This window comes from Penaeus chinensis, chromosome 12 (genome assembly GCF_019202785.1).
Source record: "Penaeus chinensis breed Huanghai No. 1 chromosome 12, ASM1920278v2, whole genome shotgun sequence".
NCBI lineage: Eukaryota > Metazoa > Arthropoda > Malacostraca > Decapoda > Penaeidae > Penaeus > Penaeus chinensis.
Window position 1 is genome coordinate 28,285,646 of NC_061830.1, and position 27,500 is coordinate 28,313,145.

General features: G+C 40.1%; 2 protein-coding genes across 8 annotated transcripts in view; one reads left to right on the top strand and one right to left on the bottom strand.

The window, feature by feature from the left end:
* LOC125031273 overlaps positions 1-921 on the top strand; it is a 15,357-nt gene extending 14,436 nt beyond the window's left edge. The window contains exon 11 of the mRNA XM_047621937.1: positions 1-921. This exon is cut by the window's left edge and continues 769 nt beyond it. The gene's annotated coding sequence lies outside the window, so the exon portion shown is untranslated.
* Positions 922-22,386: 21,465 nt separating this feature from the next.
* LOC125031096 (ubiquitin-like modifier-activating enzyme 1) overlaps positions 22,387-27,500 on the bottom strand; it is a 51,808-nt gene continuing 46,694 nt past the window's right edge. For all 7 annotated transcript variants that reach the window (XM_047621580.1, XM_047621585.1, XM_047621584.1 and 4 more), the window contains 4 exons: positions 27,310-27,432; positions 25,159-27,186; positions 24,620-24,804; positions 22,387-23,917 (listed from right to left, as the gene is read on the bottom strand). In XM_047621580.1, the coding sequence (XP_047477536.1) occupies positions 23,776-23,917; positions 24,620-24,804; positions 25,159-27,186; positions 27,310-27,432 (2,478 nt within the window). In that variant the 3' untranslated portion in view covers positions 22,387-23,775. The remainder of the gene's footprint in view (positions 23,918-24,619; positions 24,805-25,158; positions 27,187-27,309; positions 27,433-27,500) is intronic.

A 27,500-nucleotide genomic window follows, 5' to 3' on the forward strand; every position in this document is an offset into this window, starting at 1 on the left:
TTTTTCTGTTGTTGACTCTGTATCAGGGCTTTTGAACTGGAATATTCATTAGAACCTGACCAAGATTGTAAGTGCAACTACTTGTAAAGCCTGATAATTATGCATATTTCTGATGCAAAATGTTTATGAATGCAGACTTTGACTGGGAAAACATGTTTACATTTGATAAAGTACAATGTTTTCATGTAAGAAAAAAGACACAAAAATTATTTGCTTAAAGTATGTCTAAAAAAAAATATTGTAACTGTTAATCAGTGTTTAGATAATGTTATTTATACAAAAAGATTTTTGAAGTCCATAGTTTCATTTGCAAAAGTTGGGCTTGAAGTATAGTTTGTCCAAACTATTGTGGTCTAGTCTGGTTTTAGTCTGAGAAAGCCATGTTGATCACATGTTCTGAATATCTAAGTTTGATTGTTATTTATACTGTGATGACTTTTAGGACGAGAACTGATAACAAATTGTCAAAATGGGAAATGAGTGAGCAAGTGGTTACAGATATGCCTTTTGAATCAGCAGAATGATGACAAGATAGGAAGGCTCAACTCGTGTGAATATACTTTTAGCATTTTTATGATGATTTTGTACATTTGTAAATTAATTGTAAAATAAATGATATTTTTCCTAAGTTTGTCCTTTTCTTCATTATACCTTAGATAACTTGTTGAGAGTGTGTCCTCTCTGTATGAAGATAGTTAATACTTACATTATTTTTATTTTACAATGTTGATGATGCCAGATTAAAATGCAATGAAAATACATTTGTTTTATTATGTTACCTCATAATCTGAAAATAGTTAATGTAATGGATATTGTAATCGTAATGGATTTGGTTGTGGTTAAAAAATGCTTGTTCTGTAGAACTAAAACGTATATATATAAATATATATATATATTTCAAAATAAAGGCAATTAAAAGGATATGTGTTTAATTTAACCCGAGATATCTTACTGAACTGATTATATGTAGAGTTTGTGAAGGAGAATGAATCAAGAATATCAAATAAGCAGAAAATGCATTAAATGCCATTCCTGATTTGGTTAGTACTTTGGGCCTCAGCCCTTGGCTCTACCAATTTTGCAGTTTTTGTTTTCCCTTTTCTTCTCCCCCCTAATCCCTTGCTCATTATTGTTGTGGGGGGCTTAGGAGTCGAAGACTGGGGCCCAATGTAAGGGATCACCCCTACCTTGGACCTCAGCCCTCACTTCAACTAATTTTACATGATCTTTTCTTCTCTCCCTTTCCTTTCCTTCTCTTTTTCATCATCCCCTACTGTCCACTTCCTAAGGTGTAAAAGCCATGCTGATAGGATGAAAGGCTGGCTTTATGTCAGTCATGAATGGCCTTCAGGAGCCATGGGCACGGTATTCCCTTGGTTATTGTCTAGCCCTTACCCCACATGAGGACCTTGAGGGGTACACTGTGTCCTCTCCCCATTTATTTCAGGATCACCATGGCCAACATGAATATGTTTTACTTAACCCCTTCACGACGGGTCACGTCTCTAGACGTCATAACAAACCGCTTGAAATGTGCCGTGCAGCTGTATGCTGCAGCGGTGCGCCAAAGCGCTATGAGGCGGTGATTCGGCTCAATGTAGTTTTTTTTTTAGTTTTCTTCACCCTTCACCAAGGGGTTCATCAACTAGCCTATCTAAATTTGATTTAACTGGTTTCCCGACCCCTGCCTCTCCTTTAACCATTGCTCCGACTGATACTAATACCTTTTCCTCGATGTTTGCTGTCAACTTTATCTATTCTGAATCATCCACCCAGGTCATTACTCAACCTTCAGAATACATCCCTTCCTCTCTCTCATCATCTTCCACTCCATCTTCTACTACATAGTCTTCTTCATTGTCTACCCCCACACCCTTATTACTATTCTTCATCTTTATTGTCCTCCCAATAGTACCACCTCTCCACTCCACTCCATCTTCCTCCTACCCTTGTCCTCCAACTGCTTCCAATTCTGCAAACTTTCTGAGTACCCTTTTTGGCCCTGCCAAGTGGGATCAATTCTTTGTAATTCCCTCACAGCCCCATACCCTGACAATACCCTTCTCTTCCAACAATCTCTCCAAAAACAAGTAGGCAAAGTTTCCTTTCCCAGTCATTCTGATCATTCTTGCCTTGTCACAGTTACGCCTGAGTCCCAAGCTCATGCACTATCTACTTGGACTGACCCCACTGGTAAACCTATTCCTGCCTAACCCCACTTCTCCCTTAATACTTGTACCGGAACTGTTTCCATCCTGTTTACAACAAGGACTGGTCAGATTGTGAAAATGACTTGCTCACATGCCTCATCAACTATAATACAGTGGCAGTCCAGTGCAACACTATTCCTCCTAAAGGCCAATGCAAGTCCTACACCTAGATATGACCTCACCCATGAAGTTTATGTTGGTGGAGTGTCAGCCAAACACTGTCAATACACAGCCCACTGCCCTCTATGTGCCCAACCAGGTCATGACCGTTCAAATTGCTTTGCCGAGTCACACGTGCCAATTGTGGTGGCTCACAAAATGTATTTCATAGAAGCTGTCCAACCTACAAGCTGAAATCTGAGGTAGCAGTTCTCAGATTCAAACTAGGCCTCACTCTACATGAGGCCAGTCAAGAGGCACACTGAGGAGGTTTTTCTCTTTCTACCTATTTGAAAACTATTCTTTGCTCCGCTCCCCTCCTATTTTCTCAAGAAGTCTCAGCATCTCTCCCAAGTTCTCTTTCTTCTACCCTGACCTAACCTATTTCAACTACCTCTCTCCCAAAGTCAAATTCTTTTTCCAGAATAAATCCAGATACTCCAATCTCTACCCCTTCCCTGGTACCTACCCCTCCCCATCTTTCTCACTCTACCTATCGCACCAGACAACCTAAACATTCCATTTCATTTTCTCCTACTACATTCTCTCTTACACCCACCTCTTCCTCTGCTCCTCAGACATCTATTCCCTCTTCTCCTCCACATAAGAAACCTTAGTTTTTCAGACCTTCCCACCCAACTCCCCTCCAGAAACTATTGAAGACATCCAAAAGTTCATAAAAATGACTCAAAAGATTGATCCACTCCCTCATCCACCCTCTAATCCCTTTAGTTGCTCTTCATTCAAAGTATCTGCCAATATCCCTCCTCCTCCTCCTCAAGTTCCCCCTATCCCTCCTCTTTCTCCCACTTAACCAAAAATAGCCCACCCTCCCCTCCATGTGCATCACCAATCCCTCTTCCTTCCCCATTATCCTGTGAATCCTTCCCTTCCTGACACTCTCGCCAATACTTCACCACCATCCCCTATTCCCTATTTCATTCTCAGGATTCTTCTCCTACTTCTACAACTATCATTTCTTACTGTATTACCATTTGATTGGTTCATATTAGCTCTTTTGCAGTTACAGTATTACAGTGTTACTCTCCCTTCCTCAGACACATACTCTCCACTTGATCTGATCGCCCTATACCTTTAACGACATACCAGAGCTGCAAAAAATATTTTCCTTTCTGGGAACCTGGGAAACAGGACAAAAATTTTCTGTTAGGTAAAAGTATTGTGTACAATAGTTCTACCAATAGTACGCAAATTTTTTTGAAGGGCTTCTAATTTATTGGGTCTGGAGAAAGTTTCCAATAATATATTGTAATTTGGTTGTTGTTGGATCTTTTTTATTTTTGGCAAAGATGGACTATGCAAAAAAGTAAACAAAAATCAAACAACTTTGTGATTAGCTATTAGCTTTGATACATTCTACAACCTGAGGACATTAAACTTACACTTGAATGAACTTTCGTTCTGTTGTGAAAAAATCAAGAAACAATTTTTGTAATTGCATAGAACAGTTGTTTTTTATCAAGTTTTGCTGAAAATTTTCTGCCAAGCCAAAAAAAATTCTGGGAATATAGTTCCCGGGTTCCGATACTTTTTGCAGCTCTGCCACATACTTTTACAAATCCCCACTGTATTCCATTTGCTCCCCCCTCTATAACCTTTTCACTAATATACTATCCTACAGCATCCAACCATATCGACCCTTCCCTATCAATGTCAGAAATGTTGGCGTTTTGGCCATCCAGCCACTATTGCTCCACAGCTTGCTGCCCTCTATGTACCCAACCAGAAATTGAAATTGCTCTGCTCAGTCATGCACGTGTACCAATTGTGGTGGCTTCCATAATGTATTTTATAAGAGCTGCCCTGCCTACAAGCTTGAATCTGAGGTAGCAGTTCTCAGATTCAAATTAGGTCTCACTCTATACAAAGTCAGACAAGAAGCATGCCGACAAAATGTTTCACTTTCTACCAATTCAAAAACTGTAATTTGCTTTGCTCCCCTCCCATCTTCACAAGAAGTTCCAGCATCTCCCCCAGTACCTCTTCCCTCTACCCCGAACCAACCTATCTCTACTCCCTTTCTCCCCCAGTCAAATTCCTTTTCCAGTCTAAAACCAGATACTCCAATCTCTACCACTTTCCCGGTTCCTACCCCTCCCCCTCCTCCTTCAAACTCTACCTGTCGCACCAGACAATCTAAATGTTCCACTCTATCTACCACATCCTCTCCTACACCCACCTCTCCCTCTGCTCTCCCCCAATACCTTGCTCATTGTTGGGAGCTTACAAGATGGGGAAAGAGGCCCTTGCCTCAACTAACATTGCATTGTCTTTTCTTCTCCTTTCCTTTTGCTTTTCTTCATCCCATTGTTCTATCCACTTATCCTAATTGTTAACTCATTTGTGCTGCTTTTGCCATAATACTTTATCATAATGCTCCCTATTTCCATTTTAAATCCAGACATCCAAACCTCTACTTCCCCAGTACCTAACCCTCTCATTGACTGAATCTGGTGATGTCATTAGATATGCCCTATTTTTTTGACCCAAACAATTTGTGAAATATTTTATGGAGCATATTATTTCAATGCATTTCCTCTAAAAATAGTTCAGTAAAAAACACAAACAAGGGACTGAGAAAAAAATAAATAAATAAAAAGCATATTGAATATTTTCTAGGATATTCATTAGGATGGAGTGGTTATACCTGTGTAAAGATATCTTGGTTCCACCCATATTTTCCTACCACATCCTCTCCTACATCAACCTCTTCCTCTGCCCCTCAAACATCTGTCCCCTCTTCCTCCATTCAAAGAAAACCTTTGTTTCTCAGACCTCCCAACCAATGCCATTGATGGCAATGAATACTATCAAATCGTGCCCCCAAAAAACATGCTTATCCCTCATCCACCGTCTCAATTTCTCATTCCCTCTACAATGTGACATCTATCTTCCTCCTTCTCATGTTCCCCAAACACCCCTTCTTCCTAACACACACAATCACACACACACACACACACACACACACACACACACACACACACACACACACACACACACACACACACACACACACACACACACTCACACACTCACACACTCACACACTCACACACTCACACACTCACACTCACACACTCACACACTCACACACTCACACACACACACACACACACACACACACACACACACACACACACACACACACACACACACACACACACACTCATCTGAATCACCCCCCCCCCCCTTCCTTCACTATTATCCCTTCCACTTCCTCATGGATACATATGTGACCCTTTTATCACAACAATATCCTCCCCTACATGGGATTTCTCCTGAAAATGATCTTTGATCTAATCAAAGCTTTCCCATTTTGCTAATTCTAGCCTTACTTCATGGATATCCTTGCAGCATCCCACACTTTTTCCTCTTTACTCCTTTCATCAATACTATACTATCCTAAACTGCTGTATGCTTTTTGACATTTAATTATCTACTCTTTACCCTTTCCACTACTACACCCTTCTATAGTTCTCTATGACCTTTGATGTCTAGTAGATTTATTTTGCTTTGTAACCATTAACCATTACCATGACACTGTTTTATTGAAGTGCTCTGGTTATATCATAATTCTGGTTGTGCATAATTATACAGCATTAATAAATATGTCATGAGAAGGGTTTACATAATGCTTTGTTAATAAGTATTCAGAGTTTGGTTATAAATATTATAAGACCTGTGACTTTCTAACATTATCCCTTCCATACATTACAAAAATGGATATTTTATTTCTGTAAATGTCCCATCAACATTATCCATAAGCTGCTAGGGAAAGTGCTGTGCTCAATATATATATATATATATATATATATATATATATATATATATATATATATATATATATATACATATATATATATATATTTTTTTTTTTTTTTTTTTTTTTTTGTAAAATGTTTTTGCACATAGATGGCTCTGCTAGTGTTTAGCCATAAATGAGTCAATTAGTAGACCTTGTGACCTTACTTAATTTGACCATTCCTTGAACTGGTTGGAAAATCGTATTTTTTACTAATGCTATGAATATCGATGGTGTTATTTTATTATAGACTTTAAAATTACTATAATGTTATAAACATTTGTAACAGCAAAATATGATAATGTAAAATATTTTTGTAAATCAAGGAAAAGGGTAAATGGGCAAGACAGGCAGTACTTGTAAATCAAGGAAAAGGGTAAATGGGCTCATTGGTGACTTAGTACAAGTGTAGCCATCTATGTGTAAAAACAATAAAGTAAACTCACGGTGGACATGGCATGTACGTACGTCAGATTTGGGTAACTACAGTAAGTGTTATAATATTTCAATATGTCTGTGTATTCTGTAAGAAGATATAGTAAATACCTGTAGTTAGCTTGGAATGGGACAATCTTCACTTGTAAACATAAGTGGGCATCAGATCATAGGCATCAGTATTACATGGCTTAGACTTTTTGCTTAAATTTGTTCTTAAATTTTCTGTAGCTGTCTTTTATTAAATAAATAATAATATATTTTTTTTTGTTTTTTTTTTTGTTTGATGATGATGATGATGATATATATACTTCACATATACATATATGTATATACATATACATATACATAGACGCACACACACACACACACACACACACACACACGTGTGTGTGTGTGTGTGTGTGTGTGTGTGTGTGTGTGTGTGTGTGTGTGTGTGTGTGTGTGTGTGTGTGTGTGTGTGTGTGTGTGTGTGTGTGTGTGTGTGTGTACATATATATATATATATATATATATATATATATATATATATATATATATATATTTATTTATACATATATTTATATATATTTATATATATATATCTATATATATATTTATATATATATATCTATATATATATATCTATATATATATATATATTTATATATATATATTTATATATACATGTGTATGTGTGTGTGTGTGTGTGTGTGTGTAATATATACATAATATATATGTAATATATGTAATATATTACATATATATAATATATATAATATATACAATATATATAATATATATAACATATATAATATATATATAATATACATATATATATAATAGATATATATAATAAATATATAATACACATAAAAAATATATATAATATATATGATGATATATATACTTCACATATACATATATGTATATACATATACATATATACATATACATATACATAGACGCACACACACACACACACACACACACACACACACACACACACACACACACACACACACGTGTGTGTGTGTGTGTGTGTGTGTGTGTGTGTGTGTGTGTGTGTGTGTGTGTGTGTGTGTGTGTGTGTGTGTGTGTGTGTGTGTGTGTGTGTGTGTGTGTGTGTACATATATATATATATATATATATATATATATATATATATTTATTTATACATATATTTATATATATTTATATATATATATCTATATATATATTTATATATATATATTATATATATATCTATATATATATATATATATTTATATATATATATTTATATATACATGTGTATGTGTGTGTGTGTGTGTGTGTGTAATATATACATAATATATATGTAATATATGTAATATATTACATATATATAATATATATAATATATACAACATATATAATATATATAACATATATAATATATATATAATATACATATATATATAATAGATATATATAATAAATATATAATACACATAAAAAATATATATAATATATAAAATATATAATATATATATATATATATATATATAGAGAGAGAGAGAAATATCTATCTATATATATACATATACACATACATACATACATTAAACCACTTGTTCCAATTTTGAATGAAGTCATTTCTGGTAAGCATTCACTTGGGGGTTATGGTCACTGCTCATACGTAGGGAAGATTTCTTTTTCATCACATTCCAATACCATTTACATAAAGTTTTAAAATCAGGTTCTTTAATAATAATAATAATAATAATAATAATAATAATAATAATAATAATAATAAAAAAGACAACCATGAGTTCAGAAAAAAGGGTAGAGATGTGTAGGGTACCCAAACTCCAAGATAGAGGGTCCGTGACATGAGGAAGGAGGAAGGAGGAAGGAGGAAGGAGGAAGGAGGAAGGAGGAAGGAGGAAGGGGGAAGAGGGAAGGGGGAAGGGAGAAGGGAGAAGGGAGAAGGGAGAAGGGAGAAGGGAGAAGGGAGAAGGGAGAAGGGAGAAGGGAGAAGGGAGAAGGGAGAAGGTTGAAGGGGGAAGGAGGATGGGAGGGAAAGGAAAGGAATATGGTAGGGAGAGAATGATATGAGGAGGGGGGGACAAGGCTAATAAAAGAATGGGACAGGGGAAGGGGAGATAACATAGGAAACAAAAAGTGATATCAGAATAAAGAGAGGAAGGGAGGGAGGAATCTTTTCCTTCATCCATCTTCACAGAATGAATGGCAAAAATAATTTATTCGTGACAATAAAAGAAAAAAAAAAAAGACTTAAAAGCAAACAACTGAAGATCGGAAAAGACTGTTTTAAGTCTATGTCCTTTCCACCTGAAAATGAATTCTAGACTATATATGTCTAAATATGAATTACTTGTAGAGACTATGATAATTTCTATTCATGAACAAATAGCTATCACTATTTCATGAAAAAATCAAAAGTTTAATACCCCAATTTCCCATTACGACGTTAAATTTTTAATTTCTTAAATTTCACAAGATGATGCAATTTAAACGGATTAGTCATTAAAGCAAGCATAGGGTTTCTTTTCAAGGGTAGTTTACCAGGCACCTTCCACAGTACAAATAATTTTTTTATTCTCTTTTTTCTAAAGATCAAAATGCTACATTCTACTAACAAATTACTGAAAATCAGTAACTGGTACAAAAAAATTGTCCAGTACTTAGATGGCAAGTCAAATTATGAAATTCATAATAATAATCTTTTAACCAGAGCAACACTTATGCAATCACGCCTCTAAATCACACAAGCTATATGCTATGATTTGCCGGGGCCAAGGTCGGACTTTAAATGGAAGAACAATAGAGCCGAAATTACAGCAAATATATCTTTCTCCATACAGAAATTTTCCTGCTACTACATGACAAATCAATCTATTTCACTGAACTTCAATCGTTCGATCCTTTACCCGTAATGCTCTCAATCTCAGTTCATGAGTACGGTTTTATATTGTGCATACTACTAGGTACCGACCTAAAAAACACCATTTGAGCCTTTAAACCACCACTTGAGTCTTTACAAGGCCCTTTTTCCGGGAACGGCAGGATCAGAGACTGGCCCAGGATGGCGACATTTCTCTGGTCGAGAAGCTGCTGCAGAGAACGTGGCCGGAAAGGGATATTCAAGAGTAACTAATCTAAAAGTGTTACGTTTACACCTATGGCCACATTTTTTATATTTGCCATGGAAATTGAATTGCCGCATAGAGTACTAGATTGTAAGTTATTCAATTTCATGTTATTAGTCTGAATATAGTTCGATTTCTGATCTTTTTTGTATGTTACTATTATCATTTACGTTGTCATAACGTAGTCTCACCTCATATCCGTTGCTACCATGCTACCACTGGCTTCGGATTTAAAGACAAATTATGGCTGAACGTCCCAAATAAGTCTCTCCCTCTCTTTCTTTATCTTTACCATCTTTCCCTCTCATTTTATATGAGAGAATCTCATGGCTAGTGTTGTCATATCGGGGTCACCTCTTTCCGACGTAAAAAAGGAGGATAAAAGTTTTACCTCGCAAGGACATATTGCAAGTGTTCCCCATAAAATGGAAAGTGGTGAAGGAAGTGTGGACATGAGTGGCGAGCAGGAGAAGAGGAAAAAGAACGAAGAGGGAACCGGGACCATCGTGATTTCGAGCCATTAATGAAGAAAGGCAGGGGGAGGCCTTATCTCATAGTACGGGCAGGCGAGGCGGAGCAGACCCTGACGAGTCAGGGATACAGGGGGGCAGTGATGACTGTCCCAAAGACTGGCGAAAAACCCACTAATGATAATCTTCTGATATCCGACCATACTGGACCCAGACTTTTTATTGGACGATGACAGATTTGTATGGGTGAAGAGGCACGCGTCCAGGGGCGAGGAGCGGAGTCAGCTTGTTGCCCTCGTGAAAGGGAAGTGCCAGAGAGTATTCATCTCTGGAGCGGGATAACACCCTACGTGGAACCGCCAGTCATGTGCCTCAAGTGTTGCCGATGGGGCCACAAGTCTTGGACCTATCAGCAGGATGCTCGATGCAGGTTCTGCGGTAGAAATCATAACTCCAGGATCTGCCGAGCCAAAATTGAAAAGAGGGAAAGGTGCCTGCTGCATCTGCCGAGGCCTCCACAATGCCAGACCTCTGGCAATCAGGGCAAGGCCACATTCAAAGCTTATTTCGGCGGATCCCCAGTTAGGAATCGCGGGAAAAGAAAAAAGCCCGGCCACTTCGCAGGCAGAGGTGCAAAGGGAGGGCACAACCATAACCCCAACGCCTGGCTGCAGGGCCCACCGCGTGGGGCGCCGTGGTCAAAGGGAAGCGATCCATCTTAGGACGACCGACAGGTGCAGGAAGTGAAGAAAGTGCCGCGGATTTTTCTGGGAAAGAAATATCGGCAGTCACTCGGATGATGCAGACACTGATGCAGAGAATGGATGTAAAGGGGAAAAAACTGGTACAATTTATGGACAGAGAAACCGAGAACAGTAACAGGGAGAGGAGGCTGTCACAGACGCAGAAATTAAATATAATGTTAGTGTTCCTGTAGAGCAGGAATTTATTAATGCTGTATAATTATGCACAAGCAGAATTATGATATAACCAGAGCACTTCAATAAAATAGTGTCATGGTAATGGTTAATGGTTACAAAGCAAAATAAATCTACTAGACATCAAAGGTCATAGAGCACTATAGAAGGGTGTAGTAGTGGAAAGGGTAAAGAGTAGATAATTAAATGTCAAAAGGCATACAGCAGTTTAGGATAGTATAGTATTGATGAAAGGAGTAAAGAGGAAAAAGTGTGGGATGCTGCAAGGATATCCATGAAGTAAGGCTAGAATTAGCAAAATGGGAAAGCTTTGATTAGATCAAAGATCATTTTCAGGAGAAATCCCATGTAGGGGAGGATATTGTTGTGATAAAAGGGTCACATATGTATCCATGAGGAAGTGGAAGGGATAATAGTGAAGGAAGGGGGGGGGGGGTGATTCAGATGTGTGTGAGTGTGTGTGTGTGTGTGTGTGTGTGTGTATGTGTGTCTGTGTGTGTATGTGTGTCTGTGTGTGTATGTGTGTGTGTGTGTGAATTTTTTATATTCAATATGCTTTTTATTATTTTTTTTTTCTCAGTCCCTTTTTTGTGTTTTTTACTGAAATATTTTTAGAGGAAATGCATTGAAATAATATGCTCCATAAAATATTTCACAAATTGTTTGGGTCAAAAAAATGGGGCATATCTAATGACATCACCAGATTCAGTCAATGAGAGGGTTAGGTACTGGGGAAGTAGAGGTTTGGATGTCTGGATTTAAAATGGAAATAGGGAGCATTATGATAAAGTATTATGGCAAAAGCGGCACAAATGAGTTAACAATTAGGATAAGTGGATAGAACAATGGGATGAAGAAAAGCAAAAGGAAAGGAGAAGAAAAGACAATGCAATGTTAGTTGAGGCAAGGGCCGAGGACCAAGGTAGGGATGATCCCCTACATTGGGCCTCTTTCCCCATCTTGTAAGCTCCCAACAATGAGCAAGGTATTGGGGGAGAGCAGAGGGAGAGGTGGGTGTAGGAGAGGATGTGGTAGATAGAGTGGAACATTTAGATTGCCTGGTGCGACAGGTAGAGTTTGAAGGAGGAGGGGGAGGGGTAGGAACCGGGAAAGTGGTAGAGATTGGAGTATCTGGTTTTAGACTGGAAAAGGAATTTGACTGGGGGAGAAAGGGAGTAGAGATAGGTTGGTTCGGGGTAGAGGGAAGAGGTACTGGGGGAGATGCTGGAACTTCTTGTGAAGATGGGAGGGGAGCAAAGCAAATTACAGTTTTTGAATTGGTAGAAAGTGAAACGTTTTGTCGGCATGCTTCTTGTCTGACTTTGTATAGAGTGAGACCTAATTTGAATCTGAGAACTGCTACCTCAGATTCAAGCTTGTAGGCAGGGCAGCTCTTATAAAATACATTATGGAAGCCACCACAATTGGTACACGTGCATGACTGAGCAGAGCAATTTCAATTTCTGGTTGGGTACATAGAGGGCAGCAAGCTGTGGAGCAATAGTGGCTGGATGGCCAAAACGCCAACATTTCTGACATTGATAGGGAAGGGTCGATATGGTTGGATGCTGTAGGATAGTATATTAGTGAAAAGGTTATAGAGGGGGGAGCAAATGGAATACAGTGGGGATTTGTAAAAGTATGTGGCAGAGCTGCAAAAAGTATCGGAACCCGGGAACTATATTCCCAGAATTTTTTTTTGGCTTGGCAGAAAAATTTCAGCAAAACTTGATAAAAAACAACTGTTCTATGCAATTACAAAAATTGTTTCTTGATTTTTTCACAACAGAACGAAAGTTCATTCAAGTGTAAGTTTAATGTCCTCAGGTTGTATAATGTATCAAAGCTAATAGCTAATCACAAAGTTGTTTGATTTTTGTTTACTTTTTTGCATAGTCCATCTTTGCCAAAAATAAAAAAGATCCAACAACAACCAAATTACAATATATTATTGGAAACTTTCTCCAGACCCAATAAATTAGAAGCCCTTCAAAAAAATTTGCGTACTATTGGTTGAACTATTGTACACAATACTTTTACCCAACAATTTTTTTTTGTCCTGTTTCCCAGGTTCCCAGAAAGGAAAATATTTTTTGCAGCTCTGGTATGTCGTTAAAGGTATAGGGCGATCAGATCAAGTGGAGAGTATGTGTCTGAGAAAGGGAGAGTAACACTGTAATACTGTAACTGCAAAAGAGCTAATATGAACCAATCAAATGGTAATACAGTAAGAAATGATAGTTGTAGAAGTAGGAGAAGAATCCTGAGAATGAAATAGGGAATAGGGGATGGTGGTGAAGTATTGGCGAGAGTGTCAGGAAGGGAAGGATTCACAGGATAATGGGGAAGGAAGAGGGATTGGTGATGCACATGGAGGGGAGGGTGGGCTATTTTTGGTTAAGTGGGAGAAAGAGGAGGGATAGGGGGAACTTGAGGAGGAGGAGGAGGGATATTGGCAGATACTTTGAATGAAGAGCAACTAAAGGGATTAGAGGGTCGATGAGGGAGTGGATCATTCTTTTGAGTCATTTTTATGAACTTTTGGATGTCTTCAATAGTTTCTGGAGGGGAGTTGGGTGGGAAGGTCTGAAAAACTAAGGTTTCTTATGTGGAGGAGAAGAGGGAATAGATGTCTGAGGAGCAGAGGAAGAGATGGGTGTAAGAGAGGATGTGGTAGGAGAAAATGAAATGGAATGTGTAGGTTGTCTGGTGCAATAGGTAGAGTGAGAAAGATGGGGAGGGGTAGGTACCAGGGAAGGGGTAGAGATTGGAGTATCTGGATTTATTCTGGAAAAAGAATTTGACTTTGGGAGAGAGGTAGTTGAAATAGGTTAGGTCAGGGTAGAAGAAAGAGATCTTGGGAGAGAGATGCTGAGACTTCTTGAGAAAATAGGAGGGGAGCGGAGCAAAGAATAGTTTTCAAATAGGTAGAAAGAGAAAAACCTCTTCAGTGTGCCTCTTGACTGGCCTCATGTAGAGTGAGGCCTAGTTTGAATCTGAGAACTGCTACCTCAGATTTCAGCTTGTAGGTTGGACAGCTTCTATGAAATACATTTTGTGAGCCACCACAATTGGCACGTGTGTGACTCGGCAAAGCAATTTGAACGGTCATGACCTGGTTGGGCACATAGAGGGCAGTGGGCTGTGTATTGACAGTGTTTGGCTGACACTCCACCAACATAAACTTCATGTGTGAGGTCATATCTAGGTGTACGACTTGCATTGGCCTTTAGGAGAAATAGTGTAGCACTGGACTGCCACTGTATTATAGTTGATGAGGCATGTGAGCAAGTCGTTTTCACAATCTGACCAGTCCTTGTGCCAATTGTGGTGGCTCACAAAATGTATTTCATAGAAGCTGTCCAACCTACAAGCTGAAATCTGAGGTAGCAGTTCTCAGATTCAAACTAGGCCTCACTCTACATGAGGCCAGTCAGGAGGCACACTGAAGAGGTTTTTCTCTTTCTACCTATTTGAAAACTATTCTTTGCTCCGCTCCCCTCCTATTTTCTCAAGAAGTCTCAGCACACTGAAGAGGTTTTTCTCTTTCTACCTATTTGAAAACTATTCTTTGCTCCGCTCCCTTCCTATTTTCTCAAGAAGTCTCGGCATCTCAGCATTTTTTTTCTACTCCCTGTATATAGACCGCAAAATTTAGAATATTGCACAATAAGGTTCTCTTCATTCAGAAGGGTTTCCCAGTTTATGCCATCAAAGTATTTTTTAAGGCTTCTATAATTACCTCTCGTCATTGTACTTTTCTTTCCTTTCTCACGATGAGTTTATCCTGTAGCAGACAGTATTTCAATGTAATTACTACTTGATTACTTTTTCCTAGAGGAAGGCAGTAACCCATACTCTTATTGTCATATTTATGCTTTGTAAATATTAGGTCAAGCATAGACGGTCTATTCTGGAAGGGACAAAATTCATTTATGACTTTATTTTGCACTCCAAGAATCTGGCTGATCTCTGGGATCGAAACTTTCTCAGTCAATTGTGCTATTAATAACCCGTTACAAGAATTGCTTGTGCATTAGTTTTCGAAAGTTTTTTTGTAAAAAGTTTTTGGTAATTTTCTTGTGAGCACACCGATGTATAAGGTGGCTTGTACATTGTGGTTATTATGTTTACTCCGTGTGTTCTACCTCAATTGTCTTTAGTTTTACAATGGGTTCTTGCTGAATCTCTATATCCTTTATAATAATTCCTTTCCTTGTTAATATTGCTACGCCCCTCCATTTCCATTTGCCCTATCTTTTCTCCAAATATTGTAGTCCCCGAGTCTAATGTTATATCGTCTACAGAGGAATCCGGTTGGATTCGGTGATGGTTAATGGTTAATAGTCAACAGCAAAATAAATATGCTAGACATCTAAGGTCATGTAGCACTATAGTAAATGTTTTGGTGAGTGAATGGGTTAGGGTCTGGTGAGGTAATGTAAAGGGGTTTGAGGAAGGAAAACAGGTTGTCAAAGCAGAAAGTGTGAGATTCTGTAAGGATGTCTGATAGGTTGGGAGGTCTATGTAGGGAGGATAGGTGGGGGAAAGTAGAGGTACGGGCTGCTTCAAAACGTGGGCATGACAATAGAATGTGTGGGACTGAAAGAGGAACATTACATAAGGAACATGGGGGTGGATCGGATCAGATAGGAGTGTGTTAGACGGGTGTGGAAAATGCGTAAGCGGGCGAGAGCCGTCTCCCAACGTCTGTTCCGATGAAATGGAGCTGGCCAGGAGATTGATAGTTTTACAGTATGTAATTTATTAGTGTGGAGACTTGACCAAAAATATTGCCATCGATTATACAAGAAGGTCTTAAAGTGTGGGTAATAATCCGTGGCTGGGATATGTGAGAAACGTGGTTGGTTTGATGTGGACATAGCAGCGTAGCGTGCTAGAGTATCTGCCTGTTCATTGCCGGGGATTCCCAGCAAAATTTAATTGTTTTATGACGTGTGGACAGGTAGAACAACCAGTTCTGGATCTTACAAACAAGGGGTTTGGTCGTATATTGACTTTAAGAGAGTTAATGAGTTACGGGAGTCAGTAAAAATTGTAACAGAGGAAGAGGGGAATGAGTATATGTGTTTTAAGGCAAAAAGGACACTGGATTCAGGAGGGAGGGGGTATTTGAAAATACGTGTAGGGAAGATTACTGCAAAACCAGCACCGGAGGTGGATTTTGAGCCGTCAGTGTAAACGGGAATACTGAAGGAATGAGTGGAGACATGGTCAAGGAAATGGGTGAGAAGGACAGCAGGAGTAATATTTGATTTTGGTGGGTCAGGGAAGACAGAGGAGCAAATATGTGGGTAAGGTATAAGCCATGGAGGGACTTAATGGACAGAGAACAGGAGAGGTCGGAGATGGGGAAAAGGGGAATGGGTGAGGAGGGTATCCATGCGAGTGGAGAAACGAGTAGGTAAACGTGGAGAAGAAGCAAAGGTAGGAAGTAGGGATCGTGAGATAGTTTGTTTAGTGAGGGGAAGTTGGTAGAATCGAGTATAACATCGGAGAGAGAGAAGGGCACGGCGTCGAGAGAGAGATGGTATGCCTGATTCAGTGTACAAGCTCTTAACTGGAGAGGAGCGGAAGGCACCTAGGGCTAAGACCATGCGAGTGGAGAAAGGAGTAGGTAAACGTGGAAAAGAAGCAAAGGTAGGAAGTAGGGATCGTGAGATAGTTTGTTTAGTGAGGGGAAGTTGGTAGAATCGAGTATAACATCGGAGAGAGAGAAGGGCACGGCGTCGAGAGAGAGATGGTATGCCTGATTCAGTGTACAAGCTCTCAACTGGAGAGGAGCGGAAGGCACCTAAGGCTAAGACCACAGTGATGGATTTTATCAAGATGGGCAAGGAGAGAAGTTGAGGCAGAGGAGTAGATATGGCATCCATAATCGAGAGTGGAGAGGATCAAGGTGACATGAAGATGAAGGAGATTTTTCGATTAGAGCCCCAGGATATATGGGATAGGGTTTGTAAGATTCGGACACGGCGGCGAGTTTTTTCTTTGATGTAAAGAATGTGGACTCGCCAGGACAGTTTGGAGTCAAAAATGACGCATAGGAATTTGCCATAGTAACGGTGTTGGAGTGGAGTGTCATATAAGAAGAGTGGAAGTAGGGGACCTACACGTGTGCGAGAGAAAAGGATGGAGAAAGATTTGGAGGTAGAAAAGCGGAATCCATGGTTTGTGGCCTAGGAGGATACTGATGATATTGCAGATTGAAGAAATTGGTAGACATTTGGTATGGATGTACCAGAGGCATAGATGGTTAAATCTTCAAAATATAGTGATGACCGGGCTCCTGGTGGTAGAACTGAGACAATGTAATTTACAGCAAGAAGGAATAAGGTGGTACTAAGCACACTGCCTTGTGGGACGCCTTCAATTTGAGGAAAGAAAGATGGTGTGGCAGAGGCAATATTGACCTGGAAAGTGCGTTGGGAGAGAAAAGACTTTATGAAGACACCCATGTTTTCCCGTATGCCTAGAGAGGACAATTGTTGGAGAATATGGTACCTCCATGTCGTATCATATGCTTTTTCTAGGTAAAAAAATATAGCTAGTACGGATTCATGGCGTGCAAATGCGGATGTAATATATGTCTCAAAATTAGCAAGGGGGTCAGCTGTGCTTCGGGCACGGCGAAAACCAAACTGGGAAGGAGAGTTAAGATTGTGAGATTCAATATACCAAATTAAGCGGAAGCTAATCATTCGCTCTAGTAGTTTGCATAAGCAGCTAGTTAGTGCGATGGGGCGATAGTCTTGAGGGAGGGTACCCGATTTATTGGGTTTCAGGAAGGGGAGGATAAGAGCTTCTCGCCAATGAGAAGGAATATTTCCTGATGTCCATATGCTGTTGTAAATTGTTAATAGGAAGGATAAGGAGGAAGATGGGAGTTGTCGGAGCATACGGTAGTGAATACTGTCAGGGCCTTCATGAGTGTTGCGACACGATTTTAGTGCAGCACTGAGTTCAGAGGAAGAAAAGAGAACATTATACGACTCAGCAGAGGATAGGGTGAAAATAATGGGGGTACGTTCCCTGATGGTTTTAATAGAAGAGAAGTGTGGAGAAAGGTGAGAACCACTACTGACCTGGCTGAAATAATCACCCAGTTCATTAGCGACTTGGGGAGGATCAGAGATGAGGGTATCTCGAATATGGAGGACGGGGGCTGGATGGGGGGGATGTTTGCCTGATAGTTTATGGATCCGGCGCCAAACATTTGAGATGGATGTAGAGGATGTAATCGAGGAAACATAATTTCGCCAGCTATTTGTTTTACCATTCCGGATTGTACGACGAAGACAGACATATGCTCTCTTAAAGGAGATAGGAGCTGATAGTTGATTTGGGGTACCTCGTTTGTAGCGGTAACTGTTCCAGGCTGCGCGTTTTAAATGGAGTCCTTTAGTGCAATCAGAATTCCACCATGGAACACATTTGGAGGTATAGGGTCTTGAGGTTAGAGAAATAGCTGTATGGGCAGCTCTTAGGACTGTAGTTGTGAAACATTGTATCATTTCTGATATGGATGAGAGGGAGGATGGAGGGGTATGAATAACAGAGAGTGAAGTGAAGGTACGCCAGTCGGCTCTATCAAAGCACCAGCGTGGGGAGTTGGGAAGCGGTACATATAAAGTTGAAGAAAGGAGAACTGGAAAGCGGTCACTATAGGGAAAGGGGTCTAGAACTGCCAAGTGGAAATCTAAATGAAGAGAAGGGGAGCATAGAGAGAGGTCAATACGTGAAAAAGACTGCGTGCGTGTATTAAAGTGTGTGGGGCGATCTGAATTTAGAATAAGGTCAGCTGTGAAGAAGCGCTCTAGAGCTCGGCCACGGGAGTTGGTGATAGAATCACCCCAAAGAGTGTGGCGGCAGTTAAAATCACCTAGGTGGTTGAAGTTGGGAAATTAGGTTTTCAGAAGCAACAAAGTCAATGGGGTGGGAAGGGGAGAAGTAGACTGAAATCACTGTGATCCAGCGGCGAAAAAAGATACGAATAACTGTGCAAGGGACAATGGTTTGAAAGGGAGGTATGACATAAGGTGTTTTCTGGTTGATAAGTATGGACGAGACATAAAGGGAGTGTGGGGAAGAGACAAAATGGTAATTGGGGATTGGTATTGGAGAATGTGTAAGAAACGTCTCTTGAAGGCATATAATTGATGGGTTATAAGAGGAGAGGATATGACGGAGGTCAGGTGTGTGAGAGAGGAAACCGCGAATGTTCCAATAAAGGATAGTGATACTTTCGTTGATTTAGTGATAACGATTGCAGTACGTGTTGGAGAATTTGAAGGGGAAGGTGCTAGAGGGTGGGATAAGGAATGAGAGGGGGGAGGTTGGGGAGGAGGGTACTTGTGATAAAAGGGATTCACGTGTGTATCCAAGAGGGAGTGGAAGGGATAGAAGGGATGGTGGGAGGGTTAATGTAGGCGGGGCTGGAGTCGGGGGGGGGGGGGTTGTTGGGATGGGGTAGGAGTATTGGGTGTAGGGGGAATATGAGTAGGAGGAGGATGGATATCGGCAGTCACTTTGAGTGTGGAGGGAGCGGGAGTAGTAGAATTTGAAGGTGGATGAGTGTCACTAAAGCACTCGATTATCTAGTTTTGAATATCTTCAAGAGTTTCTGTAATGGAGTTGGTTGGGGAGTCTTGTGAGATAAAGGTTTACTTGTGAGGGGGAGGGGGGTGAGAGAAGTCTGGTGTCTAAAGAGTAGGGGCAAAGGAAGGTGGAAGTGATTGTGGGGTAGGGGAAGAGGGGGTGGAACGTTTATTCTGTCTGTTTTGGGTAGTGCGGGGAGGGAGAGGGGAAGGTGTTGGGGCTGTAGTAGAGATTGAAGTGTCTGGATTTAGGATGGTAAAATAATTTGACTGGGGAAAGTAGGAGGTAGAAGAAGGGAAGTTAGATGGAGGGGGGGTAGGTTTAGGAGAGGGTGTAGGAGCTTGGGAGGTAGGGGGAGTGGCAGAGTGAGCGACATTACTGGAGTAAGGGGTAAGAGAAAAACCTCGTCCACGTGCCTCCTGTCTGGCTTCACGTAGAGTGAGTCCAAGTCTGAATCTGAGAGTTGCTACCTCAGACTCAAATATGTAGGTGGGACAGCCTCTATAAAATACATTATGGGGGCCGCCACAGTTGGCACATGTGCACAAGAGCAGTTTGATCGAATATGGCCATGTTTGGCAGATAGCGGGCATCTGGCTGTGAAACGGCAGTGTTTGGCTGGGTGTCCTAAACGCCAACAATTTTGGCACTGACGAGGAGGAGGTTGGTATGGTCGGACAGGGAGGGATTCTCCACCTATGTAAACATTAAAGGGAAGGTCATGTCTACGGAAAGTAATGTCAGTAGGTTTCTTACGATTACCTCTGGGAGGAATGGAGTAGCATTGTACTGATGTAGCATCATAGTCCGTGAGACAGACGAGTATCTCCCCAGCAATTTGTTGGGGAGACAGAAACAGTTATGGTGCAAGTATTGAGGGTTGGATGAGGTTTTGTAGGGATGGGATTGCCATATAGATCAGTTAGATTTGCTAATTGCTAATGCTATAGCTTGGTTTTCAGATGTTATTGTGACGAGACGGGAGCGGTCAGGTCGGCTACGGAAAGAGACTTTATAAGTATGTATCAATAGCTTCTACGTGGCGTACAGAAGCACGTATGCGCGTGGCTTCACCGCAGGCGCCCCAACGTGCCCCACGCCCCCCACCAGTACTTAAGGCTCAGGATGACCCAGGTCAGAGAGAGTCCGTTTCTGAGGGTCCTGGCTCCAGCCACGCGCCCCCCTGCGGGCAGACCCAGCACTAAGACTTACCCAGACTTGTATCCGTGTGAAAATCTGTGTTGCTTACGCTTATCAATAAGAGGTTAAGCCAACCGTCCGTTTCACTACTCCTGCTAAACCATATGTTTAAGGTGTCATTTAAATACCCTAAAAGTGGAATTACATCTTTATTATTGGCCATGGTAAACCTGGGGTATGTTGGGGAGAAAAAAAACAGTCCACCCCTCGTGCTTCTGTAGGGCTAGGTATATAAAGCAGGGGAATACCGTGCCCATGGCTCCCTCAGGCCATTCAGGACTGGCACAAAGTCAACCTTTCATCCTATCAGTACGGCTCTCACACCTTAGGAAGTGGATACTAGAAGGGATTGGTGAAGGGACTGAAACGAAAAAGTATGAGAGGAAAAAAGACCATGCAAAATTAGTTGAGTCGAGGGCTGAGTCCCAAGGTTGGGGAGTTCCCCATCATTGGGTCTCAGTCTCTGCCTCCTAAGCCCGCCCACGACAACAACGGGCAAGGGATTGGGGGGGGGGGGGGTGGATTCGGTGATGCAAAATATATCTGGATTATTACTTTCAATAATTGCAACTAGTTCTAGTAAATACAAACACAACCCATCTGCATTTGTATAAACTATTTCTATATAATATTTCGGTATTCCTTTTGGCTGCAAGGGTAATGATTGTCTCTGCATTTTGGTTCAGATATTAAACTTGTTTTGCTTGGAGGCCTCTCTCTCCAAATGAACAAGTTTTTTTCTTTTTCAGTCCTTTGTTTGCTTTTTTTTTTACCTCTTCCAAATTTTCTCTGCAGTATTTCTGTCATCTTTGGTCATATTTTATCTTATCCAGATTTTCTTACATTTTAATTTGTGGCAAGGACTTTAGATTTCATTATTACATCTGTTACCATTCGCTTATTCAAGAATTCCTTTGTGATCTTGTTGGCTATTTCTAACTTTTTTTCCCCATTTCCTTTACAGTTTCCTTTATATTAGACATATTGCCACATGTAACTTTCATCATTTTTGCCTCTTCCATTATTTGAGACAGGCTGCTTGACGAAGTCCTTGTGTGTGTGTGTAAAAAGTTGTATGTTATATTGTGAAATACTGTGAAGTATCGATAGTAGTGCCTGGGGTTATAAGTGTACTTATCACAATGAGGGACGTATCCACGTGTAATTACATATATATAGGGGTTCATATTCTTGTCCAAAGAATCAACAGCAGTCTCCCTATTTTGTCTCTGGATTCATGATATTCATTGTAATACTTGTGAATCAAGAAATATTTGAAATGGAAAAAAATATTCAAAATATTTCTGTGTCAAAAAAATGTATCATTTCCCACTACTCCAATTCTCTCAACAGGTCATAATCTTTGTTTTGGAATCACAACGCCCATGAAACCACAAAGGAAGAAAAAAAGACAGACATGGAATCACAGTTTACTAGCGTGATCACTGGTGGAAAGCCTGGATGAACTGTAACAAATTCGGTTTTCTTCCGTACAGAATCCTGCAAAATAATAAGCACTCATTCCGTTGCAACAGTTCATCACATTTTGACTGAATACAAAAATGAACTTAATATATATATATGCTAACAAGTTCTCAGCTAGTTCATTCACTTCCCTTACAAAAGTTTAAGAAACAACTATTGTAATCTTAAAAAAGTAATACATTTCATAAAGCCTTGAGGCACACAACTTAAGCATCTTCTCGTGATTGACCATTACATCACCTTGCCAACTGGGATCCACAAGCTTGCTGTAAATCTGCAACTTCTAAAACATGTGAAAAGATGATATAGGTTAAATTCCATTTCTTTATAAGATTACACTATGCAAAAACATCTTGCGAGATTTGATGAACAGACTCCTAGAATGTTTCAAATAAAAATAGACATACTTTGGGGAGGTTCTAAATTGGAAGCAAGTTCATTTCTGGTACTCAAACGAAAAAAACTATTTCTGGATGGACAACTGTGAAAAATTTAAAACACTAACATACTGAGTCTACTTTCAAAGATGGTAAAGTGTGAGAAAAAAGTGAAGGAACTCCCTGCCAGCATCTACTACTCTCTCAAGGGAAAGGATAACATGCTGATATTGAACTTAAAGATGGTCTTTTATTGGTTGAATTAATAATGCTTGTTTGGTATAATCAAACTTTTCAGATCTAGTGTAATGTGGAACTCAAGATACGTAATGCTATTATGAAGATTAACAGCATAATGTTCTAAGAGACTATAATCAACCCTTTCACATAAACTATTGGTGCTCATACACTAAAATTCACACTAAATTGGGCCTACACTTCAACAGTTACACTGTATCCATTCAGCTCCTACATCATTATTTTTTTTCTTTTTCTTTTTTTTTTTTTTTTTTTTTTTTTTTTTTTTAAGCTTTTCACATTTACATCTTAAATCACAGAAACTTCAAGTGCAATGAATTTTCATAGAAAAATCATCAGCAATGAATTTCCACCAATAGACATGGCACATACTCCTCCCGAGTATGTTCCTCACTACTTCCAGTTCATCCGTTGTTTCATTTCATATTGTCATTAAACAGATTATCTTCAAGACAAAAAACAAGCCGCCTTTCCCTCTCCTGAAACAATCTGCAAGTGCAAATTTCACTGCAGATAATGAAGCCATTCTTCCATCAAACACTCAGAATGTCATCCAAAAACACATGGGGCAACCACAGCTGATGTCCTCTTGGGTACATGAGCCTGCCAGCCACACTCCATCGTGCATGCCATCTTCATTCCAAAAGCAAGGGTGAATTACGGTCTTTGGGTGTGATGTGCGCACAATTATTGAGTGGGAAGGTTGTACTTGACATAGGGGACTTCCACATCTTCTCCATCCTTGTCGTTGGCACAGAGCTCCAGCACCAAAGCTCGGACGTGATCCTCAATCTTCTTCTTGCTTACTTTCTTCACCACCTCAGACATCCTAAGGGTAGAATAAAATTTTAGAAACTTTCTAACTGTAAGAGATGTACTTCAGAATAAGAAGTATTCTACAAGAATTTACTTTAGTTGAAGTTAGAAATGTGAAAACTTTAAAGATTTCACCTTGCAACATCCAGAAAAGTGGGCCTGATTGGTGGACATTCACGAGATTGACATAAGAGAATGGCAAACTACTAACTATACAACCAATTTGCAAGTGAAATCGACTGGCTTAGCCATAAGTTTGCCAGCCTCTGATGGCACTTCTCAGGCATACCTGACAATCAAGCCTGCTCTGGACATGCATTTATGTCTGAACATGTATTAATTAGTACTAGGAAACATGGATAAACCTTACACTGAAAAATACTAAAACCACTTACATTCTGTCTAGGTTAACATGAGAGTTTGACATGGAAAATTTCCTATATAGTATTAGGATAGATCACAACATACAGAGAGGGCAGATGAACTCAAAAAGCAAATGACAAGTAGAATATGGTTAGTCCCATGAGAAAGAAAGCAAAAAGGAATGAAAATAAATAGGCACTATAAAGAAATTCTTACATCAATAAAACTCATGAGAGTATAGGCAGGTAGCCTTGTTCTGAGACAAAAAGAAAAAGAATGAGAAAAGAAAAAGTAAAAAAATGGGGAAAATAAAAAATAAAAAAAAATGACAGAAAAACAAGGATTTACTTACGGTAGAGACATCCTCTCGTTCCTCTTAGCAGGTGGCATGAAGAAGGAGTAAAGCATGGATACACCCTGACTAAGCATTGTGATCTCTAGATTGTGTTTCTCCTCAAAGTAGTTGATGAATTCCTCCAAGGTCATCTCACCATCAACCTCGAATCGGTCCCAGAGGGTCCACTCTTTGTCGTAGTACTATTAAAATGACAAGAAAGAATCTCATTATCAAAGCATGCCTCAAAGATGAGAAAAAAAGCTTGTTAACCCCTTACTGACAGGTGAAGAATTTTTTTTTTTTTTAAATCTATGCCAGGGAGATTATTTGCAACGAACCAACTTTGAGCACGGGAGTTGGCTACATCAAGCTGAACCCCCTGTTCATAGCGCTTTGGGGCGTTGCCACAACATACGGCCACACTCCACAGATCGAGAAGTTTGTTATGTCGCTTCAGCATGTAGCCCGTCAGTAAAGGGTTAAACAGTAATTTTTTTTCTTAAAAATGTTGACTTTATTATTTCAAAACTAAAGGACATTGTCAGTTTTCTCACCTTGTTCTTTGGAGCAGAAATAGGTTCTGAGAAGCCGAAGAAGGGAAGTGCTAGGTTAACGAAGCCATTCTTAAACTTCTCTATGGAATTGTGGCCCTGAACAAGCTTCAAGAGCTCCAGGGAGACAAGCCCTGAGATAAGAGCTGTTGTGGTTGCAATGGCAGGAATGATCTTGCCAGCAATCAGCTTGCTCTTATGTCGATCTGCAGGGGGGATGTCATAGTTTTCTGCACGTAGATTAGATGCAGCAACAATGTAATCCATGTGGAAATTGGTGTCATCATCTTTCTCAAAGTCTAATGGAGTTAACTTCAGGGCTCCAAAACTAGTTGCTTGAGGAATGGCTGACTGAAGGTTGGCAATTCTCTCTGAGTCTACCTGATTGCTTTGGGCTTCAGCCTCTGCATCTGTGACTGCAATCTTTACTCCAGATCTGGGCACAAACTCTGGAATTTCAATTTTGTTAACAATGTCAGCAACTGCATCCCGATCCCGTACCTGAGTGATGCCATAAACCTCAGCCTTGAGATTTGCAGCAGACAAAATGTAGTCCAAATGTAGCTGATAATTAGCATCAAATTTAAGTGGATGGGGACATCTTTTGGGGCCAGACCAGAAAGGTTCACCACTTGAAGTTGTCTGGTCTTTAGGGAAATTGTGTAGCAGCTGGACGATCTGATTGTGAAACTGTTCTGCAAAGTGCTTGCGGGCCCAGAGAACACAGTCCTCAAAGGACTGAGGTCTGTCCTCTACCAGAGCTCGCTTGACACTTTCCAACACCTCCATGGGCTGTGAACCTGGCAACTTCAGAGTACGTTCCATGAATCTGGAATCAACCAGATACTGAGCAGCATTTTCTGATGCCTGACGGAATTCACCCTCAAACATATCTCTTGCCCACTGGAGTGTATGTTCAATGGCATTTGGGAAGTTCTTCAATGTGCAGATAGGTATAGACTTCTCTGGAGGATCTTGAGATGATCCATATGACTCGGTCAAGTGTGGTACAACTACTTGAACATTACCCTTTGTCCCTAAGGTACCTGACTCCAACAGAGGTTTTCGATAATACACACACCTTCTATCCATATACAAACGTGCCTCAACATTGTCTAGAGCATTAGCAACCCCATCAAGAGGTTCAAAGAATGAATCATCATAAACTCTTTCTGTCTCAGGCCCAACTCTGTTCTGATGAGCAATGATATTAACTTGTGGGTTCATCTTTTTCACAGCTGCTGCAGCAGTGTCTGACTTTGCCTTCTGAACATCCCATGGACGGAATAAGAATTGCCTATTAAGATTACTCTTCTCAATCAAATCCATGTCTGTTACGACAAGCTTGCCTCCTTCTCCAGCACCAATTCCTAACATGGCAAAGTTTTTGAGAAGCTCACAGCCAATGGCTCCAGCACCAACAATGAAGTACTTCTGGCTTCCAATTTTTTTCTGGAAATCTCTGCCAAACACAGCCACTTGACTGTCATAGCGATCCCCTGCAGGACTGCTCAAATCCTCTGTGATGGTGGACAGATCATCTGGGAGACATTCAAGAGCATCAAAGTAGAGCCACTGACAGATGGGAGTAAACTTGCCTGAGCATGCCTTCATTACTTCCTGAGCCACAATACCACCAATCACAGCATCTAGGGGTGCAACTCCACCTGATGCAATCTTGGCAAATTGCTTTACCAGGTTTTCATCAAAGTCCTCCACCTTGGCTGAATGCCCCTCATTCACTTCCTTGAATGCATGAAGGAACTTATCTGCATCTTCCTCATTCCAAGGTCTGGGTGCAGAGCCGTTCTCCTTCTCATACTTGTGTAAAGTCTGGAATGCAATATGCAGGATCCCAGGTCTGTCAAACTTGGCAAAGTCTGTCATGATGAATTCTGGCTCTTTGATTGACTCCTCTAAGGCCTTGAAGGACTTCTTCACAGGGACCTTGACTTGAGTGACGATGCCACCTCGCACATAATCAGAAAACTGGGTAGTGTCTCCAATGCTGAATGTGAAGGGACCAAGCACCTGTGGAAATAGAATTAAAGAGATATAAAAGAAAAATAATAAATACAGCTCTCTCATTAGAAAGTTGTTAGAAAAATTGGTTACACCATGTTAACACAAAACAAGAAGAAATATTGAACTTACCTTAATCTTTACTGGTTTACATCCATTAAGCTCAGTCATCCCCTGTACTTCTGAGAATGTTACATAATCTCCATCCTCAAATCCATGGCGAGATTCATCTAAACATGTGACAACACTGTTCTCCTGCAAACCATAGAAAAAAAAAAAAGTTACAATATCCTCCTCTTTGTTGTTCTTGTATCATACATAAA